General features: G+C 29.2%; 1 protein-coding gene across 1 annotated transcript in view; it reads right to left on the minus strand.

Annotated features, from left to right (window-relative positions):
• Positions 1 to 8,586: 8,586 nt before the first annotated feature.
• Lmpt (four and a half LIM domains protein limpet) overlaps positions 8,587 to 21,099 on the minus strand; it is a 67,258-nt gene continuing 54,745 nt past the window's right edge. Inside the window, exons 10-12 of the mRNA XM_011502140.1 lie at positions 10,165 to 10,334; positions 9,686 to 9,872; positions 8,587 to 8,792 (exon numbers count right to left, since the gene is read on the minus strand). Coding sequence (XP_011500442.1) covers positions 8,635 to 8,792; positions 9,686 to 9,872; positions 10,165 to 10,334 — 515 coding nt within the window. The 3' untranslated portion in view covers positions 8,587 to 8,634. The remainder of the gene's footprint in view (positions 8,793 to 9,685; positions 9,873 to 10,164; positions 10,335 to 21,099) is intronic.

Consider the following 21,099-nt stretch of genomic DNA (forward strand, 5'->3'; position numbering starts at 1 on the left):
GACTACGACCTAATCGTATTAGCCGGGGTCGCACGACTTGCCCGGAACTAATGATCCCCCCCCCCGCCACCGCTACCGCCACCTCCACCACCACCTCCACCTCCACCACCACCAACGCGACCACCTCCACCCGCGCACACACATGCATTAAGACTCGCGAGCATCTATTGAAATTCTAAACGGTCGTCTCCGCTTAATTGCTGTGCGCAATTACGAGCGACAACCGCGTAAACTTTGCGCGGCGTCGATTTACGTCCCCTCGACCCCATCGTCCACCTCCTTCAATCCCAACAATAAAGAATGGGGAGGATCGATGTATGATCGCGCGGGGGTCATTCATAAAGAATATCACTTGAAATTAGATTGGAAGGTAGATTTGCGTGAGCGCTGGGCATGAGTGTGTGCGCGCGCGCGCGTGTGTGCGTGCGTGCGTGCGTGCGTGCGTGCGTCCGTGCGTGCGTGTGTTTGAATGATATTTGTTTTTTTATCGATGACAATTCGTCTTTGAGTTTAATGAACAAAGTTTTAATATTCAAAGCTTCTTACAATTTGTATAGCAAGTGTAGATAGCCGAGTTGGTTGCGTTCGCTATGCGTTCATCAACATAACAAAGTTATAATTTTGGTCATTGAAAATTTAAACATTGTAATGAACAATTAGGCGAAGCGAATAATATTTAATAATATCACAGACAATATATAAGTTATTGTATGGAATGATATATAATGAAGTATGTAGATTTTCAATTAATTTACTCATTGTCAACATTCGAGTAATTATCGTTTAAAATATGTGGAAATAAATTTGTAGATAAGTATCGGAACTTTTATTTATAGATGCTCTGCCGTGAATTGATATTTAATTGAAGAAAAAATACGTATGATTATATAGACTTTGTATTGTAAAATTCATTATTCGTTATTCATGAACGTTTAGATAATATTTATAAATACGTCGAAGACCATTACAAATAATATATTAATAATAATAATAATAATAATAATAATAAAATACGTAAATTATAATATTTAATAAATAATAAAGTTTCGTAATCAAATTTTAATTAACACTTTGTAAAAACAGAATTAAAAGTGATACAGCTTTTTACTATAAATCAATTTCATGTAATAATGTCCTGTGTGTTGCTTTATGCAGTGAAAACCCAAAGTTATTGATCAGTTCAGTAAAGCAAGCTAGAAACTTTTTCTTGCGCTTTGACTGAAGTAAAAGCTCAATCAACTGCGTAATATCCACATAAAAGAGCTCATTTTATTTAAAATTCATTTTAGTTGGGGAATAAACTTATAAAAGTTTTCAAAACTATATTCCTTAAAGATAACTACACTTTCAACAAAGTACACTTTGACAGTTTATTATTGTTGATTGTCCCTTTGAACTTGCTTAAACATAAAGAAAGCTTCGTTCGTAGACACGTAAACGAACATTGAAAAGACCATTGGAACACAATCATTATTTTCAATAACAATTGAAAGATTTAATAAGAAATAAATGTAATTTATATAATTGATATACGACGTTTTATTTACAAATCTAAATCAATAAATATTTTATTCTTTAGTGAATAATAAGTAATATATATATTTTTTTATAATTCAATGGTATTTCAATATTATTACAGTTTCGACAATTAATATTACAAAATATCGAATCTATCGTATATGTGTAGAATGATAATCTACATTATTATCCTCATTCGTAAATAAATAAATAGATTATTCAACTTAATATCACCAAAACGTATTTTACTAGCAAATATATAAATGATGATGTAACAATAATCATAAATAATCATAAATTATTATAATATAAAACTGTTATTTTGCATGACAATGCGCAACATATATATATTTTCGCATACTGTTGACGCATAAAACCTGAATATGCTCTATATTTCGATCGATAATCGATCTACAAATCAGAGAAACACCACATATTTCGTAAATTTGACTCCAGCCAGTTATACGAACCATAATTAATTTCTAAAAATTTCCAAAATTTCTCCATTCAAAAGTTAGATAACTTATTAGTTTATTGATCGAAATAAGTGCGTCAAATGAAATGTAATTGAATCAACGAGCCGCACGTATTCGCCAAATGAGCTAAATATTCATCAAATGTAACACGGACGCGTATAATGTATACCAAAACTATGAACAATGAAATAATCATCGATAAATGGCATAAAAGACGATATGTTTAAAATGTGTACAGTGTGTATGTGTGTATAGGAGAACAAATTGATATGATATGTGAAAGGCAATGTAAGGCCATTCAAATAGCTTTTTAAATAATTAACTCAATAGTTTCTGCAATTAGACGGGAGATTAATTAAAAAGAAACGGATGTATATTCAATTACATACTATACACACGCACAGGCACGCGCGCGTTAAATTTAGAATCTAATATATTTATAACGCTTAAAATATAAATGGATATTTATCTGAGTATTGATAAAAGTATTCAATCTAAAATATTATATATATCGTCATTATTTTATTGTATGAAAAATATGACATTATCATATTTATATTAATGTGGTTTGACAAATTAGAAAAACAAGAGATATGAAATAATAATATTCGTGACGAGAATGTAAATTTTTATATATAAAATTTAATAATAAATAACATCGAGAAGAGTTTTATGACAACGTATTTCATCAATTACTGTTATTTGTTTAATTTATTTACACTATTCAAAAATATTTAACAGTCTATGCTTATAACATAAAGAATATAAATGATATTTAACATTTTTTATAATACGAAGAATAACGAAAATTACATAATTAAGTAAAATAATATGAAAGTATTGATTAAAACATGAAAAGTGTGAGCTATTTCAAACTGAACGAACATTGTTAAACAAAAAAATTTATTTATATTCAGTATAAATACTTCAATTATATTTATATTCAATTGAAAATTATATATATAATATATATTAAACGGAATTTAATGTTTAATTGAATATAAAAGAAAAATATTATCTTTACACAAATCGTTTTACGATAACGTGATATATTTAATTATTCAAACGATCAATCATAATTTTTGCATTATATTATTGAATCACAAGCAAAAACTCGAAGGGTGTAATGGACTTTTTACGAAATGAATGGTAATAGTTGCAGCAGATATCCAATAATATGAATATTTTATAAATGTTATCAAATATATGTTAATGCACGTATATGTAATTATTATAGCATCGCCTCCTTTCAATATTCAAAGTCCAATATATTTATGATTATTTCACGTTTTAAAATTATATTTACATAAGCTTTCATAAAAGCCTGCAGTCGAAAATTGATTTAAAAATGTACATTAGCGAATGAGATTATAAGTTACTAAACGAATAATACAAAAATTCTCGTAGCAATAAATTATAAGCCAAACTAATTGTCCATACTTTAAAAACGTATATTACATTATTTACATTTACATAGAATTTATCACTTATTAAAATTTTAATTAACTAAAAACTTTCGCCACCACATCTACCATTACTCTTACCACTCTAGTTTATAAAAACTTCAATCGTTTAAGTTTGTCAAGGCATCAATATTAATTTAAAAAAATAAATAACATTGAATAAATATTGTATAAATATTGTCATATTTAAAAATTAGTATAAAATAATTTTATGTTTTTTTAAATATTCTTAAACTACTATATATCTATCATATTGTCGAACCTCTATAATTTTCGTTTGTAATATTTTTGCATAAAATGTTTCCTCTCCTTATAATTAATTACCTTAATAACAAGCTATTGATTATTATTAATAATTTTTTTTACCTGAAAAGGATGAAATCCGGACATTGACCTCGTATTGTAATTTTAATTATAAATAATGCTCTAGTAATTCTATGTAATATTATGCTTAGTTTTTATAAAACAATAGTCGTATAATAATATTCAAGAATAGTTATTCGATGACAAATGAAAAGTGGTAACGTAATTTTAAGAAAATGAAATATTCAAACACATCTTGTATTACAAAATTTTATTAATATAAAATTATAAAAATTTATACTAAAAAAGTATTTGAAGCTTTTTGTGATAATGTTACAGACTACGTGAATAAATTGAAGTATTTATTAATATAAATTTCAACTTCTAAATTTAAATTCTTTATTAATACGAATTCAAAATTTTCAATTAAAAACTTTAGAGTTATTATGCATGCCTGCAATAATTTTCCTAAAATTTCTTATATATTCAAAATTTCAAATACAATATTTAAACTATCATAAATTTATTGATTATAGAATATGAAATCACAGCGTATTACTTTTCAATTTCCAATATTAATACATATATATATATATATATATATATATATATATATATATTATTTAAATAAATAATATATATATAAATACATATATATATATATATATATATGTATAAATTTTATGTTTACTTCTTTGAAGTTAATAAATGATTTAATACTTTCAAGACGAATAATGAAATGTATAATAAAAAATAAAAATTTATTTATATAATCTTATTTTCCATGAAATTTATTTGATAATCATTATTTGAAATTAATTTAGATAATTTACATATTTAATTAATGAAAACTTTTAATGAATATAGACAAGTGACAATTAATTAAATACACAAATTATACATTTATTATTCACTAAAATATATATCATCATATTTAAAACTAAATTATATTTATAATATTATTTTATTATTAATTGTCTATTGCTCTTTTCCAGTAATTATTTTCTGGTTGTCTGGAATGAAAATGATAAATTGAAGGATTAAACATTTTTAGTTATAACTCTTTCTCGACGACTTGACTAGAAAGCTAAAGTAACTTAAATTTTTAATAATTCTCATCCAAGTTTTTATAATTATTCTAGTCACTATTCACAGAAATAAAGTAGTTTACGTTGATGGTATTACACACGAGAAAAAAATCAGAGATACATTAAGCAATATTATTGGAATAAAGTTAAAGATCTTGTAAACAAGATGACTGAATAAAGAGCACAGTCATTATTTATATTGATTTCTTTATACAATTTCATTTTTGAGATATAGTATATATATATGTGCGTGCGTGCGTGTGCGCGCGCGCGTGTGTGTGTGTGTGTGTGTGTGTGTACTTTAGTCCGTATCTTTCCCAATCTTCGTTATACGAAATAACGTTATTTTATATTTCTCAATTCCTAAAAAAAAATAATAATAATAATAGTAAAAAAAAAAAAAAAGATCGATTTAATTCGGTATTTATGATATATTAATTAATTAAAATTAATACAAATCATTATACATAATTTTATATCATATTTGTGATGTATTTTGAAAATTGTGTAATAAGCGCCATCTATCCAAGACTGTATTAACCCTACTCCGTTACCCAATTCGGGAAATAAAGATTTCTTTATTATTATGAATAAATAATAATTAATTTGACAAGTATTTTACCAATTTATTTATTTAAAGTCACTTGTACCTATTATACAAATTGGCATTGAAGCCATAAAAATATACAATAAGCATGTGCTAAGCAGATGATATACGATTATAATTACATTTTATGATAAATATGTATTATAAATTGTTATTGGTACTTTAAAAAACGAAAATATACCGAACGAGTTGGACTGATTTTTTTTTATTTTCTTTTTCAGTAAATTTCAGCTTTTAAAATAAAATAATATTACGATTTATGTACGAATTCGAAAAAGCCGACTACATGAATGACGTATGAATGTATTTGTACAGACGCATTATGCAAATATAGACGTTTTTAAAGATGAATTTATCCATTATCATAATGTAAATTGAAAGAACAATTTATTTATTTAATGATGCGACGAGCTTAAATTTCACGTACGATCTCATGTCATAATACGTAAGAGATAATTACTTTTCGAAATAATCCGCAACGGATTGTTTACTTTTTATCCGAGCCTATCATTTATTATAATTATTGACACTAAATATAATGATTTTTATGTATTTGTGATGATTTATCATATATTATTTAATTATAATACTTACCAAGTAATATTCTAATCGTTATGAAAAAGTCATAATCAATGATTTTTCTTATAATTACAATTTCATTCGTACAACGAAAATTATTTTATGGCTAAAACTTCATTCCTATTATTAAAAGCCTAAGATTAAAAGGTATGAAAGCACTTGATATAATCGTAAATAATTACATTTATTTATTTGTCAATTTTACAATGTAACAATATGATACGTTGAGTAGAGAATTATTCTGTTTTACTCGTATCACTTCTAATAAAGGCGATTAGTATGTAAGTGATTTATAATAATAATATAGTGGGTACAGTTTGTTGGTCATAACGCTTTCTTGACATTTTATTTTATTTCAATTTTTTTTTCTTCATTTTTTTATTGTTTTTTTTTATTTTTTATTTTGTTTATTCTTTAAATGATAAACGTTTAGTACATCGAAACTTAATAACTTTTTGTCTTTTAAATTTGTGTGGCTGTTGTTCGTGTCTTCTATTTTTTAACTTGTCTGCGTGTCTTCCAGTTCGTAACAAATGTCGTAACATGTTACACGTTTACATTGCAAGATAGACATTATTAGATTTATTGATGGTACTCACTCATGCGAACGTAAGGTCACAGAATATTATTGCCGCGTGTCTTCTTCGTTCTTATCACAAATCATTCTCTTCCACTGTTCGAAACAATATTCTTCATGAATACCACAAACAATATATGAATTTTATTGGTAATTTTTCCATTTTATATATCGTGACCATCGTAACACAAGTGGGCGGCCAATGCGAATTTCAATTATCTAATGTACATAATACGTGTCAGCTAATAAAATGAAACGAGAGTACTCTTTAAAAAAAATTCCTTGTCGTGTACATGTATTCATGTATATGTGTACAAAGTGTTTAACGCCAAGGTTGTATATATATATATATATATATATGTTTTCATGTGATGCGTGTGTACGTGTCAAAGTTTTAAATAAAAATAAAATGACTGTATGTATAAATGCGAAACATGTTTGCGGGGAAACATGTTGCGCGATCGTAGTTTCTTATTTACTTTTATCAACAGTTGGCGATTAATCGCTCGACTTTCCGATTGTTTTATATTCATAATATTCATATACACAAAGCGAAAAACAATAACATTAATAATCCATAACATCAAGACGGTATCTGTATTTATTTTTATTTTTTGTTTTTTTTTTGTTTTTTTTTTTGTTTTGTTTTCTTGTTTTTTGTTCTTTAAATCTTATAATTTCACCGTTCGTTTGTTTTATAACAGTTAAGGTGTACCTTACAATTAGTACATGCATTATTATAGTAAAAGACGATTTGATATTTTAATCCATTGAAATCAGGTAATTCTCATCCATTCCACGAAACCCTCGCTAATAAAAAATATTATTCTCTCCCTCGCATTTTATTTACGCTACCACGTGTAACATCTTTATAAGAAAATATTCTTATTAATATGTATATCATAAAACATTTATATATTGTGTGCATTATATTTAATGATGCATTGAGTGTGTCTGTGTGTGCGTGTTCGTGTGTTCGTGCGTGTTCGTGTGTTCGTGCGTGTTCGTGTTTTGTGTGTGTGTGTGTGTGTGTGTTCGTGTTTTTTGTGTGTGTGTGCGTGTGTGTGTGTGTAGACTTCGACCATCGACAAAAATATTCTTTTACAGTATCGACAAAATGTACGTGTCGCATATTTTCTATATAATAATACGTGACTACAACTATAAAGCATCGAAACTATTACACAGTCCCAATTAATAATGTAGGGATGAAATATTTGCTCGAGTTGGGTTTTAAGGACTTTTCTAAAACTTTTCAATTTTTCTTCATAATCAGTTTCTCCGCATAGCAATTGCCTTATTTTTTCTAACATTGAAACGTGAAATTCTATATGTATAATGACAGCTCAACCAAAATCATTGAATAAAAAAACTTATACACCTGAACAGAAACGAGCACCCAACTCAGATCTCAACTTTCAACTCGACTCCATACGATGTCATAACTTACCATATGCTCACCTACATCGTCACTTCAGATCTCACACCAATCTTATGGGTATTCCCATAATATAATATCATTAATATAACGAAATTGAATGCACAGTTACTGCAAATTAAATGAAACGTCGACGAACTTGTTTCAAACGAGGAAGTTGTTTAAAACCCAAATTAAGTTGAATTCGATTTCAAAAACTATTCACCAAAGAATTCAGCAGAGCTACGACTCAGCCCTCCCTTTCAAACGCCACCGAAACTCCGATGAATAATACCGCCGAGGATTGTTGCTTTGGTAGCGAGGGCTTTTACATACAATTAGGATATCACACTCACGCACACACGCACGTACACGCCGATGACATAATCGCCTGTTTCGCTTGTCTTTCTTTTACTCTACTCGTCGCAAGGTATACTGTGTGTTGCACACGCACGCGCCCGCGCGCGCGCACCTACACACATATATGGGATGGATGATGGGTATATATATATATATATATATATATATATATATATAAACGCATACGTATATGGGGGTGTGCGCGCGCGTAGTACATGTGTAAGTGTACAGAAAGCATAATGAGATTTACGAGAGCTTCTGCTTGGCGCACTCTGGACAAATGATGTCCTCGCCGTCGGTGATGAATCCGCGACCAACCAATGATGTCTTGCAGCCCGCGCAAATAAAGCAGTCGTTGTGCCAATGTCTGTCTTCAAAAGAGATGAAACGTGTGCCGCCGATGCCTGCAATCGAATGGTAAATTAATGTTACTTTAATTGCTTTCTCTCGCTCTTATCGTAATACACGCGCGACGCTTTGTTTATTAAAACGATAAAAACGATTAATCCACTACTCTCTTAGCGAAATTCTTTTACGTACAATTTTCATCCTTTTTTTCTTTTTTCTTTTAACCAACTTCAAATTCATCTATATATATATATATATATATATATATATATATAAATATTAATATAAATGTATATATATGAATATTAAGATGAATATATATATATATATATATAGTAATAAAAGAAAAGGGGGCTATTAGGTTGCCGCGGGCGTTTTCTTGATAATAAAGGAGCAAAACTCGGCGTAAATTTTTAATTCTACAATATAAAATTTCATGTACACATACGATCAGAAACTCTACATTATATGATATTTCATATATGCCTATAAACGCGTAAAAGTAAGAATTTTGTTTTTTCTTTATTGTATTTGAATAGACATTAATAAACTATGAATTGTAAAAATAAATTAGATAATTCTGGGGCCTTTTAATTAATTAATCAAAATTTGGCAGAGCATAAGAATAGCCTAATGAATAACCCTTTATTGGCATAAATTCAATTAAAACTTTGCCCATATCTTAAGTTTTATTCGCTCGGCTCTGAACATTACATCGGCCTACAAACTCATAAATGACATAGTATTTCTCCTCTAAACTATGCAAGTTGTTTTCATCAGCCCTTAAACTCAATTGCACAGAGCCGAGTGCATTCGGTACAATGAGCCCTCTTTCGCTAAGTAGCTAGCTGATTTGTCATTAAGTCGTGCCAATAATCCAACCGTCCACCGACAAAAGCCAATCGACACTGTCCAGGATATGTTCGTTTGACAGGATATGTGTACTGACCGGTAATGGGTTTCGTGCACGCGGTGCACCTCTTGGCGAAAAGCTCGCCAAAACATTCGGCACAGTATGGCTTCTCGTCGCGCGACGTGAATCGCTGTCCGGCGAGAGACTGATTGCAGTGGCTGCAGGTGAAGCAATCCCTGTGCCAGGGTTCGTTCTTGTACGTCACGCCGCCGCTGGTGATGATCTGCGCAATATCGTTATTCGCAATCAGATTCGATTCAATAGTTTTAATGATTAGCGGTATAGGGGCGGGGACGGTGATGAGGGCGCGCGAGTGGGGCCAGATTGTTGGATTGAGGAGTTATGTGAGAAGATCGAGGAGCGCGCGTCGGTGACATTAGGAGGAATGTTGATGATTTTATGATTTCTCCGTAAGTGGCTTTAATGTCACGCAGTCACTCTTAGCGCGCCCTCGTCATTTTATTTTATTAGTCATCGATGCTGAATTGAGAAAGAGTTTGAAGTTCAATTCCTACCTTGTTACACTTCACGCATCGGGTTGCGAATTTGTCCTCGTAGCATCCAGCGCAATAGATTTCTTGTTCACGTGGGATGAAGCTCTTCGTTCCAATTGGATTTTTACAGACAACGCAACAGAAGCATTTCTCATGCCACTGTCGTGTCTTGTATTCCATCTTCTTAGTGCCTGAAAATTTACATGAAAATTAATCGATTTAATGGGAGGACTTTTGGCGTATCATTATTTACCGGTTGTGCAACCGATAACATAAGTGATAAAATATTAATTTGCCCAGATAAACAATGTGCTTATGAACGTGAGATAAAAAACTGGTCGATATAATTTTTGAATGATATTTATTTAAATTTTTATAATTTTAGACTCATGTGACATTGAAGCGATGTCAATATGTCTAAAAATAGCATTCAATTGATAAATCTAGGGAACTAGAAAAGAGTTTAGCGTAAAAAGATATTTTTATAAAATTAAATTAATAAATCCTTATCCATTGCGTTATTTCAATGTATCCATATTATAGGAGCCTAGGGACATCTAACTAATTAATATTATAAAAAGCTCTCTAAGCACATATCGATATTTTTCTATCAAATTGTACGAAAGATTCATTTTGATTATTAACTATTCTAAGAGAAAGAAATCTTGAATCCCCTTGACATTTACATTTCAATTATGGACAATTTTGTCGCACATAAGCGCGTCATAGATTATTTGAGATTAATTTGAGAAGGCCTTGGGGGCTGGAGGGTCGGGGGGAGGTGGGCTTAGTCGCGGAGACCGAGAAAATTGTGCGCGCGTGTACGTATACGGGAAACCGCATACATTAATTTGATCGTCAAGACGACTATGTACAATTGTAATTCTATTGCTTTACCTTTGTCACGTTGATATAAGTATACCATTTATATTTTCAACCACAAACGCAACGACTACATTATGCGCACATATAATTTAATAATATCCTACCATCTCTATATTTGACGCTCAATCGCTTATTTAATAAAAACGATTCAGTGCTAGGAGCATCTTAATATACAAATCAATCAATTGAGTTAAGGTAAATGAAGTCAAATGGAAGCTTTTATAAGAGAAATTGGTAATGCTGTCTTTTATCGAATTTTGTAATTAGAAATCACGTATAGAACGTGATATTCATATCAAAATTATAATTCTTGCTAATTGCTATTGAATGAAAATTTTAATACATAAATTCTACCGTTCAACAGCTTCCAATTGTATTAAATATCTCAAGAATTACTAATAATCATGAATTACACACACATACATATATATATATATATATATATATATATATATATATATATTTTTATATTATAAAAGCTATTTTTCAAATTCTATATTTCAATATTTTATAATAATAATAATAATAATAATTATTATTATTATTATTATTATTATTATTATTATTATTATTAATTTAAAACTTAATACCAATTTATTAGATTTCTTATAAATAAGATCCAACTATAAATAATTAACATGATATTGATGGACAATGAATAAAAAAACTCTTGTTACTATTTTTACGACACAAATAATTTACCAAAACTTATTTATACATAAATTAAATAAATGTGATTAGTTAATTAATATTTACATATTATGTAAACTCAAAAATTAAGCTTTTTAATTTATTTTAGATAAATTTATTTTATTAATAGGATATTTTCGATGCAGATGATGAATGTTTCATAAATGTTTCATAAACTATTAAATTTATCCAACCTTACAATAAAACATATTGGCTCAAATACAGTAATTCAAACTTCAAAGTTACAACAATCAACTCAATTGACCACTAATATTCGTACGTATTGCAAATGATATTTATTAAATATAGTTTATAAATTTGTCACGCTTTGGTGAACTTCCTCAAAAGATAGCCAATAATCACTTATTTCATACTATTCTTCATTTGGTTCTCCTCATTCCTTTTATTTCCATTGAATCAACAACTATTTCGATTCCAGAACTATTGTCCGATGATTAATAAAAAATGAACAGTAGATGTAAAATAAAATAATTACGGTTTTATTAAATTTATTAGATCATTACTAATTTTATGCAATAATATTAAATCGTGTACTTCAAATATTTCTACAATTATAATAATCGATAAAGTCCAAGTAATTGAGAAAAAAAAAAACTTCCATGTATTACAAAACTTAGGATTTTTTTTTTTTTTTTTGGGCTCCACGTCGTAATAATTTCTGACGTAAAACACTTACTTGATCTAAGCAATTATATAATTTTCATATGATAATGATATATAATTTAATATTTAATTGTTAATAAAAAGTGACCTTACATTTTAATTAATTAGCCAGTGATGTAATAAAAATTTACAAAGAGATAATTTTAAGTGGCTGATGGCAATTTTGTGATACACGTTTACCGGTAAACTATGGGGGTAAACTTTTATAAAACTTTTGTTGAACATTTAATAACTTAATCAAATTCTATAAACATACACCGAATTATTCGATTTACGAGAAATAAATTGATAACGTTTTATTTTTCTTGAATATTTGCTACGTCGAAAGGAACAACGTAAGACAATTTGCGTCGTTAAAATATATGTCCATAGGTTATTTACATATTGAAACTATTTTCTTCTAGATAAAATACACTTTTTGATAAGCAATAATTTAAATTAAATTCGATGAAATTATGTATGTATTTGTCAAATAATTATGTTATTATTTATCTACAAAATAAATAATAAATTAACTGATATTCAACATACTCTGTTAATCGTAATTTTGCAACTTTTATTTAAAAACATATTGCTTTATTTAATAATGTCTATTATTGAAAATGTAATATAACGACATAATAATATATTTTAAAAACTTTGAAAATAATTGATTATTAATAATGACTTCATATTAATTATCTAATAAAGTAAAATAACATTACATGGTAATAGTTACATTACTAATGAAATAATATGTAAAATTTTTGTAGAATATTAAGAAAATTTAGTTAAAATATTTATGTAGTTGAAACATATTCATTAAAATTAAATGTATTTAAGTTTTTATAATTCAATGTCTTGACATTTATATTGGTTTATAAAAAGAAAAAAGGAAAAAAAAAAGAAAAAAGAAAAAAGAAAAGAGAAATAATGAAAAATGAAAAATGAAAAATTGACATACTTTGTTTAATAATTAAATGTTTAAATGTTGTGACTTTGGTTCGTTCGTATCTAACTCTATAGAATAAATTCGAGCGTATATTAAGAAAATTTTATTATTTCTTCAATGAATACTATGCTTATCTAATATTTGTAATCTTTAATTCGACCATGAGAAAGTATAAATTTCACATTTTCATTTTCATTTTATAATTCAAATTGACGCTAAGGAAAAATATCCTTTCGAATAAAGAAATTGAAGATGATTTTGAATGATTCAGAAGGCTCTTTGTAATCGTAGGCGTCCTATAGACTTTTAACCTTACTTAAGTTTCTCCACTTCTTTAACCTGAGGCGCGATTATCTTATAGAAGAGTTTGGAAGACAAGATGAATTGATGCTATTCGGACGTAAAGAAGTTTATAAGAAGCGATGATCTCAGATGCTGGCCTTTTTCGCATATATACAGCATTTGTTCGCGTCTGCGCTTTTCAACCATCTTTAAAGCGATTAGGATACAAAAAACTTCCGGAACGTCACTCAAATCATATCTTTATAAAAGTGCCTTTTCTACGTATGTGCTACGAATGAATTATTTATTCATTTATTCTGCATTGGAAACAATTATTTCTCCAACACCTATGTAATCCATGGCATTTACGAACTTTTAAAATACAAAGTAACACTATAATTACTCGTTAAATAGAATATGAAAATTAATTATTGCTGTAAAGCTTATAATTAAAATTTATCTCGATGTAAAGCTAAAAAATTAATCGAAAAAAAAAAAAAACAAGAATCAAGTAACGTAAAAAAAAATAATGAAAATAATTATAAAATTTGTATCCATACAATTTTTAAATACAATATTGAATTAGGCCAGTAAATATAGCAAACAAAATATGTTTCAATTGGCATCTTAAAAAAATCTTCTGTACTTGAATGAATTTACATAGAAATACTAATAATAATAATAATATTCCCTCCTTGCTTCACTACTCCATGAGTAGCAAGAAGAAAAAAAAGAAATAAATTATTAGCTCGCACATGAAGATTTATATTTATATCAATATTTCTTTACAACTCAAATAGGATGACTCGAGAGAAGTTTGATAAAAAAAAATACATTTTTGAAGTATATGAAGATTTATCATAACTGTAAATAGTTATGACACGATGCTAATAATAATCAAAATGTAACGAAATTTATCATTTATCTTTATTCGCTTGTAAAAGAAAATTTATTTACTCGGATGTATTTAATTAAAATGTATTTTTTTTTTTCATCACATAACACGTTTATCTAAAAAATAATAAGTATATATTAAATTATATGTAATTTTATAATAAGATGTAATATATTGAAAATACACTTGATTGGAAAATATTTTCTGCACGAGTAATGGGAATTTAAATAAAATTTCTTTCGATAATGTTGATTGTGAGATTACGTAGACGAATATTTATGAAACGATATTACTTAGTGGTAGAAAAATTCAGCAACAGAGATGATAAAAGAATTAGGAATTTTGATAATATTTTTAAAATGAAATTTCTCATCCATTGTTAATTATATATTTTAACTTTATATTTTCTTATAGTATCAAGTGTCTTTCTTTGACTCGTGTCAAACGTTCGAAAAATGTTTAACATTCATAGTAATAATTATATTTAAATAAAATCTGCAAAACGTTTGAATATTAGTTATGAAGTATTAAATATTAATTATGTGTAATGTTTATTTATGATAAGTTTCCTTAATAATGATAGTCTGCTTCAAACTGTTTAAAAAAATTCTTTATCCTCCTTGAAAATAAAAAGCGAATAGCGTTTGAGCGACCAATGAGATATAAATAAAACAAACAACCTTGATGATATTATAAAGCGAAGATTTTTCTATTAATTTTTAATTTTTAATCTAAGAAAAAGAAAGTTTAAGCAATGTTTGTGGGGCGTTCGTTGTAATTTCGGTTTACGAGCGCAGATAGCGGCGAACCATCATCACCATTTGCAATTTGAAGAATACGGTTTACGGAAAAAATGTTATCGGCTGCCAATGCCAATAAAATGAAGGTTCCTGGAATGAAAATGACAATGATCAATGTATGAAAAAGAATCTTCGAGGCGTCATATCGTTGAAACGGAAGATTATCGCGCGTATTCAATGATAATCAGAGTCCTTTGAATTTTCGGTAAGAAGGTGTATGCAAGCGACGCCAGGACGAGTCCCATTACCGCGTGACTCAAGTGAAACGCCGTGACGTCATCCCAGATCTATAGATCGATACGGTGGTACGCACGCGACTCCGTATATGTATGTACTCGTATAAAGCTCGGGCAGTCGCGAAGGTCCAAGGCCTTTTACTTCTCTTTAAAGATGTGGCAATGGCTCGCAATAAAGTTGGCCGGCCGGCGATCACCTTTTTCACTCGATGAAAAACGTTACTATTGATCTTTCTTTTGCGAGTGATAAAAGACGCGGATTTCTGTGCTGGACGAGGAAGGGTAATTGAAAGAGTACGAGGGTTGTGATTGTCTTACTGTAGGTCTACTTCTCGGTCGACACTCAATAACCAAAGTATTCCAAACGGGAATACTTAGGCGGCGCTTCACGAAATTCGGATAACATTTATAATTAAAATTTCAGGATGTTTCATACGTTAATAATCCATTGGAAGCGTTGGGACATTGAATTTATATTCTTAAAGCGGCATATTAGCATTTATTAAATACGCGTAATATAAATATTATTGCTTTTAAATATAAGACGAAATAAAAACATCGATAGAAATTGATATCGATAGATACACTGCTTATTATCATGAAATTATTTATGATAAATATTTAGATAAATCCGAAGGCCAATAGACAAATGTAATTTATTTGTGCATAAAATTTCTCTGCAAAGGATATCAATTTTTAAAATTAATATTTTGCCGCGCTACTTATATTAACAGATTATATTACAAAAATGCATTACATATATATATTTATAGCTTTTAACATAAATATTTGTATAACTGAAAATTCATATAAATCTTATTAAGTACTAGATTGACAGCCATACTGTGGTACTATCGTATTTCCGAGATAATAATTATAGAAATGTCTAACAGTCGTGCTTCGTTGAAATATTTTATAGTATAAATCAATATGAATGTAACAAAAGAAAAAGCTCCGGCTTATATTGAAAATTAAATTAAACAGATTAATATATATCTCAATGCCATGGCATTTTCATTTTTAAAATCCAAACCAACTTTTAACTTCAAATATTATTATTAAAGTAGCATATAAATTATGCTCTAATTGTGAATTTTACCATTTACATGCATCCAGTTGTATTAAACTAAAAGTATATGTACAACTTTGTACCCTCATGTCGTAGCTCGTGAAAAATGGTAAAAAAAAAAAAAAAAAAAAAAAAAAAAAAAAAATCATCAATTATCAAATATTAAAATTAAATTCAGAATATTTACTATAATATATATCGAATTTATATATATATATATATATCGAATTTAGAATAAAGAGAAAAATGTTGCTTAAAGGAAGCTTATGCTGCGCATCGTATTTCAAATTCGATAAAAATTTGGATGAAAAATTCGTTGCTACATTATCTTAGCATATCAAATCCCTGAAAATTGTATAATATGGGCCGCTCCAATGTGCCGAGTAGTGTCTAAGCGAAATCGTTTTTGTAAACTCAATCCGAGCAAAGGTGTATGTACTATTCCAGTCTTTCCTAGGAATATCCAACTCTACGTGGCTTTGACTCGTGTCTAAATATACATATATGCGCATGTTGAATTTGCTAAATCTTGCGGTCATTGTGTGCCGAAGTAACGCACTTTTCAAAGAACGAGCATTTGGATTTCGGATTATCGATTATCGATCGGTAATTCATTTATGATTCATTCTAGATTCGTGCTACAAGCGGCAGAAAGTCTTACGAAGAAAATTTTATATGCCAAAGTGAACGATTGCTTGAAAAGATTGAAAAGATTTAATATCTATTATTATCTAAAGTTGTTTTAATCAACGTTGAATTTGAATATTACATATTCTTCGTTTCATATTTCAATTCAATACTTCCTTATAATGTATTGTGACATCATTCATGATAATATTACTATACACGATATTTGAAGTATGACGATAAAAATAATATGTCGTACTCGGTATTGCGCACCGCAACAATATGTTCAATGTTAAATAATTTAATGCTTTACTATTGCGCTTTAATGTACCATATTACATAGTATTAAATCCATTTGGAATAAGAAATTACACTTTTACTTTTCAAATTAATGTAATTTCCTTCTCCTCGAGTGATTAATATTTTATAATTGATTTTATATAGAATACTGATTAATTATCCACTGATTTAAAGACTAATCTCTTTCTTATATCAACAAAACAACAGCAATTGTAAACAGATTTTTGTTTTTTGTTGTTTGTTTGTTTGTTTTTAACATATCGGAATCACTTATCCAGAAAGTTGTTTATTCCGACAAGAGTTTAAAATTATCCTTCATACTTGAAGACTCAACCAATTTTATTTCTTTATTATTTAATTATATTTAAATAATATTTAAATAAATAATTATAAATTATTTAACTATAAATTTTATCTAATATTTCGTGACTGATTCATATTAAATTCTTAACAACATTTAGCCTTACTTCAATAAAATTTTTACCATTTATAAATGTAAATTTAACTAATTAACTCTATAAAATACCGAACGCCTGAGGCGCCTATACACGTGTATAGACACGCTCCTGCACACGCACACACGTTAAAATAAATGAAAATACGCATTCGTACACAAAACAAAACACACATGTACACACGCATACACACCAACATGCATAGTGATAATCTTTTAATGTAATCGAATAATTGAAACTTCGATTATTTTGGTATTATTACTTATTGATTAATGACGCTTTACAATTATATTAGAACAAATAGAAAAATATGTGATTAAAGAGGAAGATTAAGAGTATGATTTTGATCGTTTATAATCGATTATAATAGGCATTTGATAAAATCGTTGGAGCAAAAATTAAACCCTGTACTTGTGCGATACTCCTTAGCTCTTTAGCTCTTTTTAGCTCTTTAGCAATGGCAATGCAGTCGTACGTGAAACAATTTCGAACAAATTTCAAACAAATCCATTATGTCGAGCAAGACTAATCTAAAAAATCAACGAACTTCGTCATTCTTATGTCCAAAAGAAATTCGTTTTTTCAAATAAATATCCATACAAATAGCCGTACCTATAACTGATAATGGAGAGGCATGAAAAGCAAGCCAATACTCATCGCATGAAAAATTATTATCGCGAGTAGATTGGCTATAGATGAAAAATACTCAAATAAGCTGAATAATTCCGTAATGTGTGCGTTCCAGTTTCTTCAATGAGATCGATATAGCCAATATTCGCAACACTGTTTTCCAGAAACGATATTTTTATTTTTGACGATAAAAGTAATTGAACGTGCGACATTCCTAACCACGAATAATAAAAATCTAATGAAATATATCATGCTAAACAATCTACGTGTTTTTATTATTAAAATATTTATTATATATATATATATATATATATGGTTGTTTGCTGAGTGCTAACTTGATTTGGTAAGAACGTCTTATAATTATATTTATATTAAGAACAGAAATAGTGCGATAACATATGACGCACTTTGGAACATTATTTTTCATTACCTTCAATTTATATATTTAACGACCGCTATCATGCCTTATAGACGAACGTTTTAATTGAAATTTAATCAAAATAAAAAAAATAAAATAAAATAAAAAAAACAAACAAGTAATTTATGAAATAATGAGTTAATTAAAAGTAATATTGTATTTAGTAGAAATGTGTATTATTTGCGTTCTTATAAATGCTTTAGTGGTAGAAGAGACAGGTAAAGGAGAAAAATCGTATTCTAGTAAATGAAGTAATAATTGAGAATTATTATTTTCATCTTTTCATCGTGTTATAAGAGAACAAAGTAGTATATAATTAAAATATTATTTTTATTCTGATCATAAAAAAATATGGTACTGTTAAAGCTCCAATAGAACAATTATCAGAATTATAATAATCATTGAAAATGAAATACGTGTGATTGTAGGCAATTAATTATAAAATATTTTAAATAAATATCACTGTATCGTAATTTTTTAAAAGAAAAGAATTACGTGTCAAATGTTTACAATTCCTTTTAAGAAACGTTTTTTCATGTTCGAATTATAGTTATAAATTATAAGAGTTCATAAAACACATTACCGATTAATAAATTACAAATAATAATGAATACTATTTAACTTGAAAAAAATTATTATATCATTATATGTAATTAATAATGTATATATATATATATATATATATATATGCATAGCTCGAAATGTAAATTGTTCGTATACCTAATATTTTAAACTTGAAAAATATGATAGAAGCATCTATAATTATTAAGTTCTTTGATATAATGAACATATATCAATAAAAACTAAATATCTCCGATATATATATATATATATATATATATATATATATATATATATATATATATATAGACGTGTTCGTGAATGTCAGATTGCGTCGAAAGTATCGAGCTCCGCGAATTTCCACATCATTAGATATGAATTAGATATGAATACATTTATAAAATACAAATACTTTTAATTTCAATACGGCGGTTTAACCATCTCATTAAAAGTCTCATTGTCAATATATGCAAATGGGCAATTGCCATCATATTTCCGTATGGTCAAAGCATTCTTATCGAACTTTGTGTATATTAACTTGAATTAGTGAATCATTCGTTACTGGACTTATAAATAAATAAATAATGAGACGAAGAGAGAATACGAAAGAGCGATTTCCACATAATATCCGTAGAGTCGGCATCAACACTAAATCAATAAAGAACGAAGAACAAGAATTAAAATCGAAGCCAACTGTCACCTGGATCAGCGCGCCTCGGATCTCCGAGGAGGCAGTAGAGGCCGAGGCAGCAGCGAAACTTGGGATCACCCTCGAGCGGCACCATGCTGAATATCGCGACGTCCTCGTCGCGGTCGCGCGCGCGCTTTATCCTCTCCTCGCCGAGGGTCCGCTGCTGCAGGGGTCGCAAATGCAGTCCGCTCGAGAGCCGCTCGCTGAGCGCGTCCGCAGCAGCCATTTTGCCGGACCCTTTGGTCACCCCTGGCGAACGATTGTCCTCGAACTCACGGCGGAGAATACCACCCCGAGACCCTGACACTTTGCCCGCCGTCTTGGATTATTTGGAAGCTCGCACTATTTGCAACTTCAGACGCGCCGCGACGCCCGCCTCGTTCTATCCTCGAATGGACGACGCGACGTCACCTCGCCGCGACCCTTCGTCGATTTTAAAGGACCAACGGAGCCGACGAATGGGCACACGAATTCGTAAAGAATTGAGCGAGCGACCGATCCGATCCAACGTACGTACTACACTCACTGGGTACCTGGGGTACCTAATCTGTCTTTTCTAACAGACGCGCGCGCGCGCCTTAAACACCCGAAGCTCCGTGGTGTGCAGAGTTAATGCCGAACGTCGTAATTGGCGTCAATCGATCGACCAGTGCATTTCGTTAAGTGACAAGCAGCAGCAAGCAAACTTTCGATTCGCGCTAGCAATAATACAACGGCCGGCGACAATGATAAAAAGGTTGGCCAAGATAATAATTCGGAGCGCGCGGTGGTAGATGAGGAGAGGGGGACAGGATCGAAGGGG

The sequence above is a fragment of the Ceratosolen solmsi genome, unplaced genomic scaffold (assembly GCF_000503995.2).
Source record: "Ceratosolen solmsi marchali unplaced genomic scaffold, CerSol_1.0 scaffold43, whole genome shotgun sequence".
Lineage (NCBI taxonomy): Eukaryota > Metazoa > Arthropoda > Insecta > Hymenoptera > Agaonidae > Ceratosolen > Ceratosolen solmsi.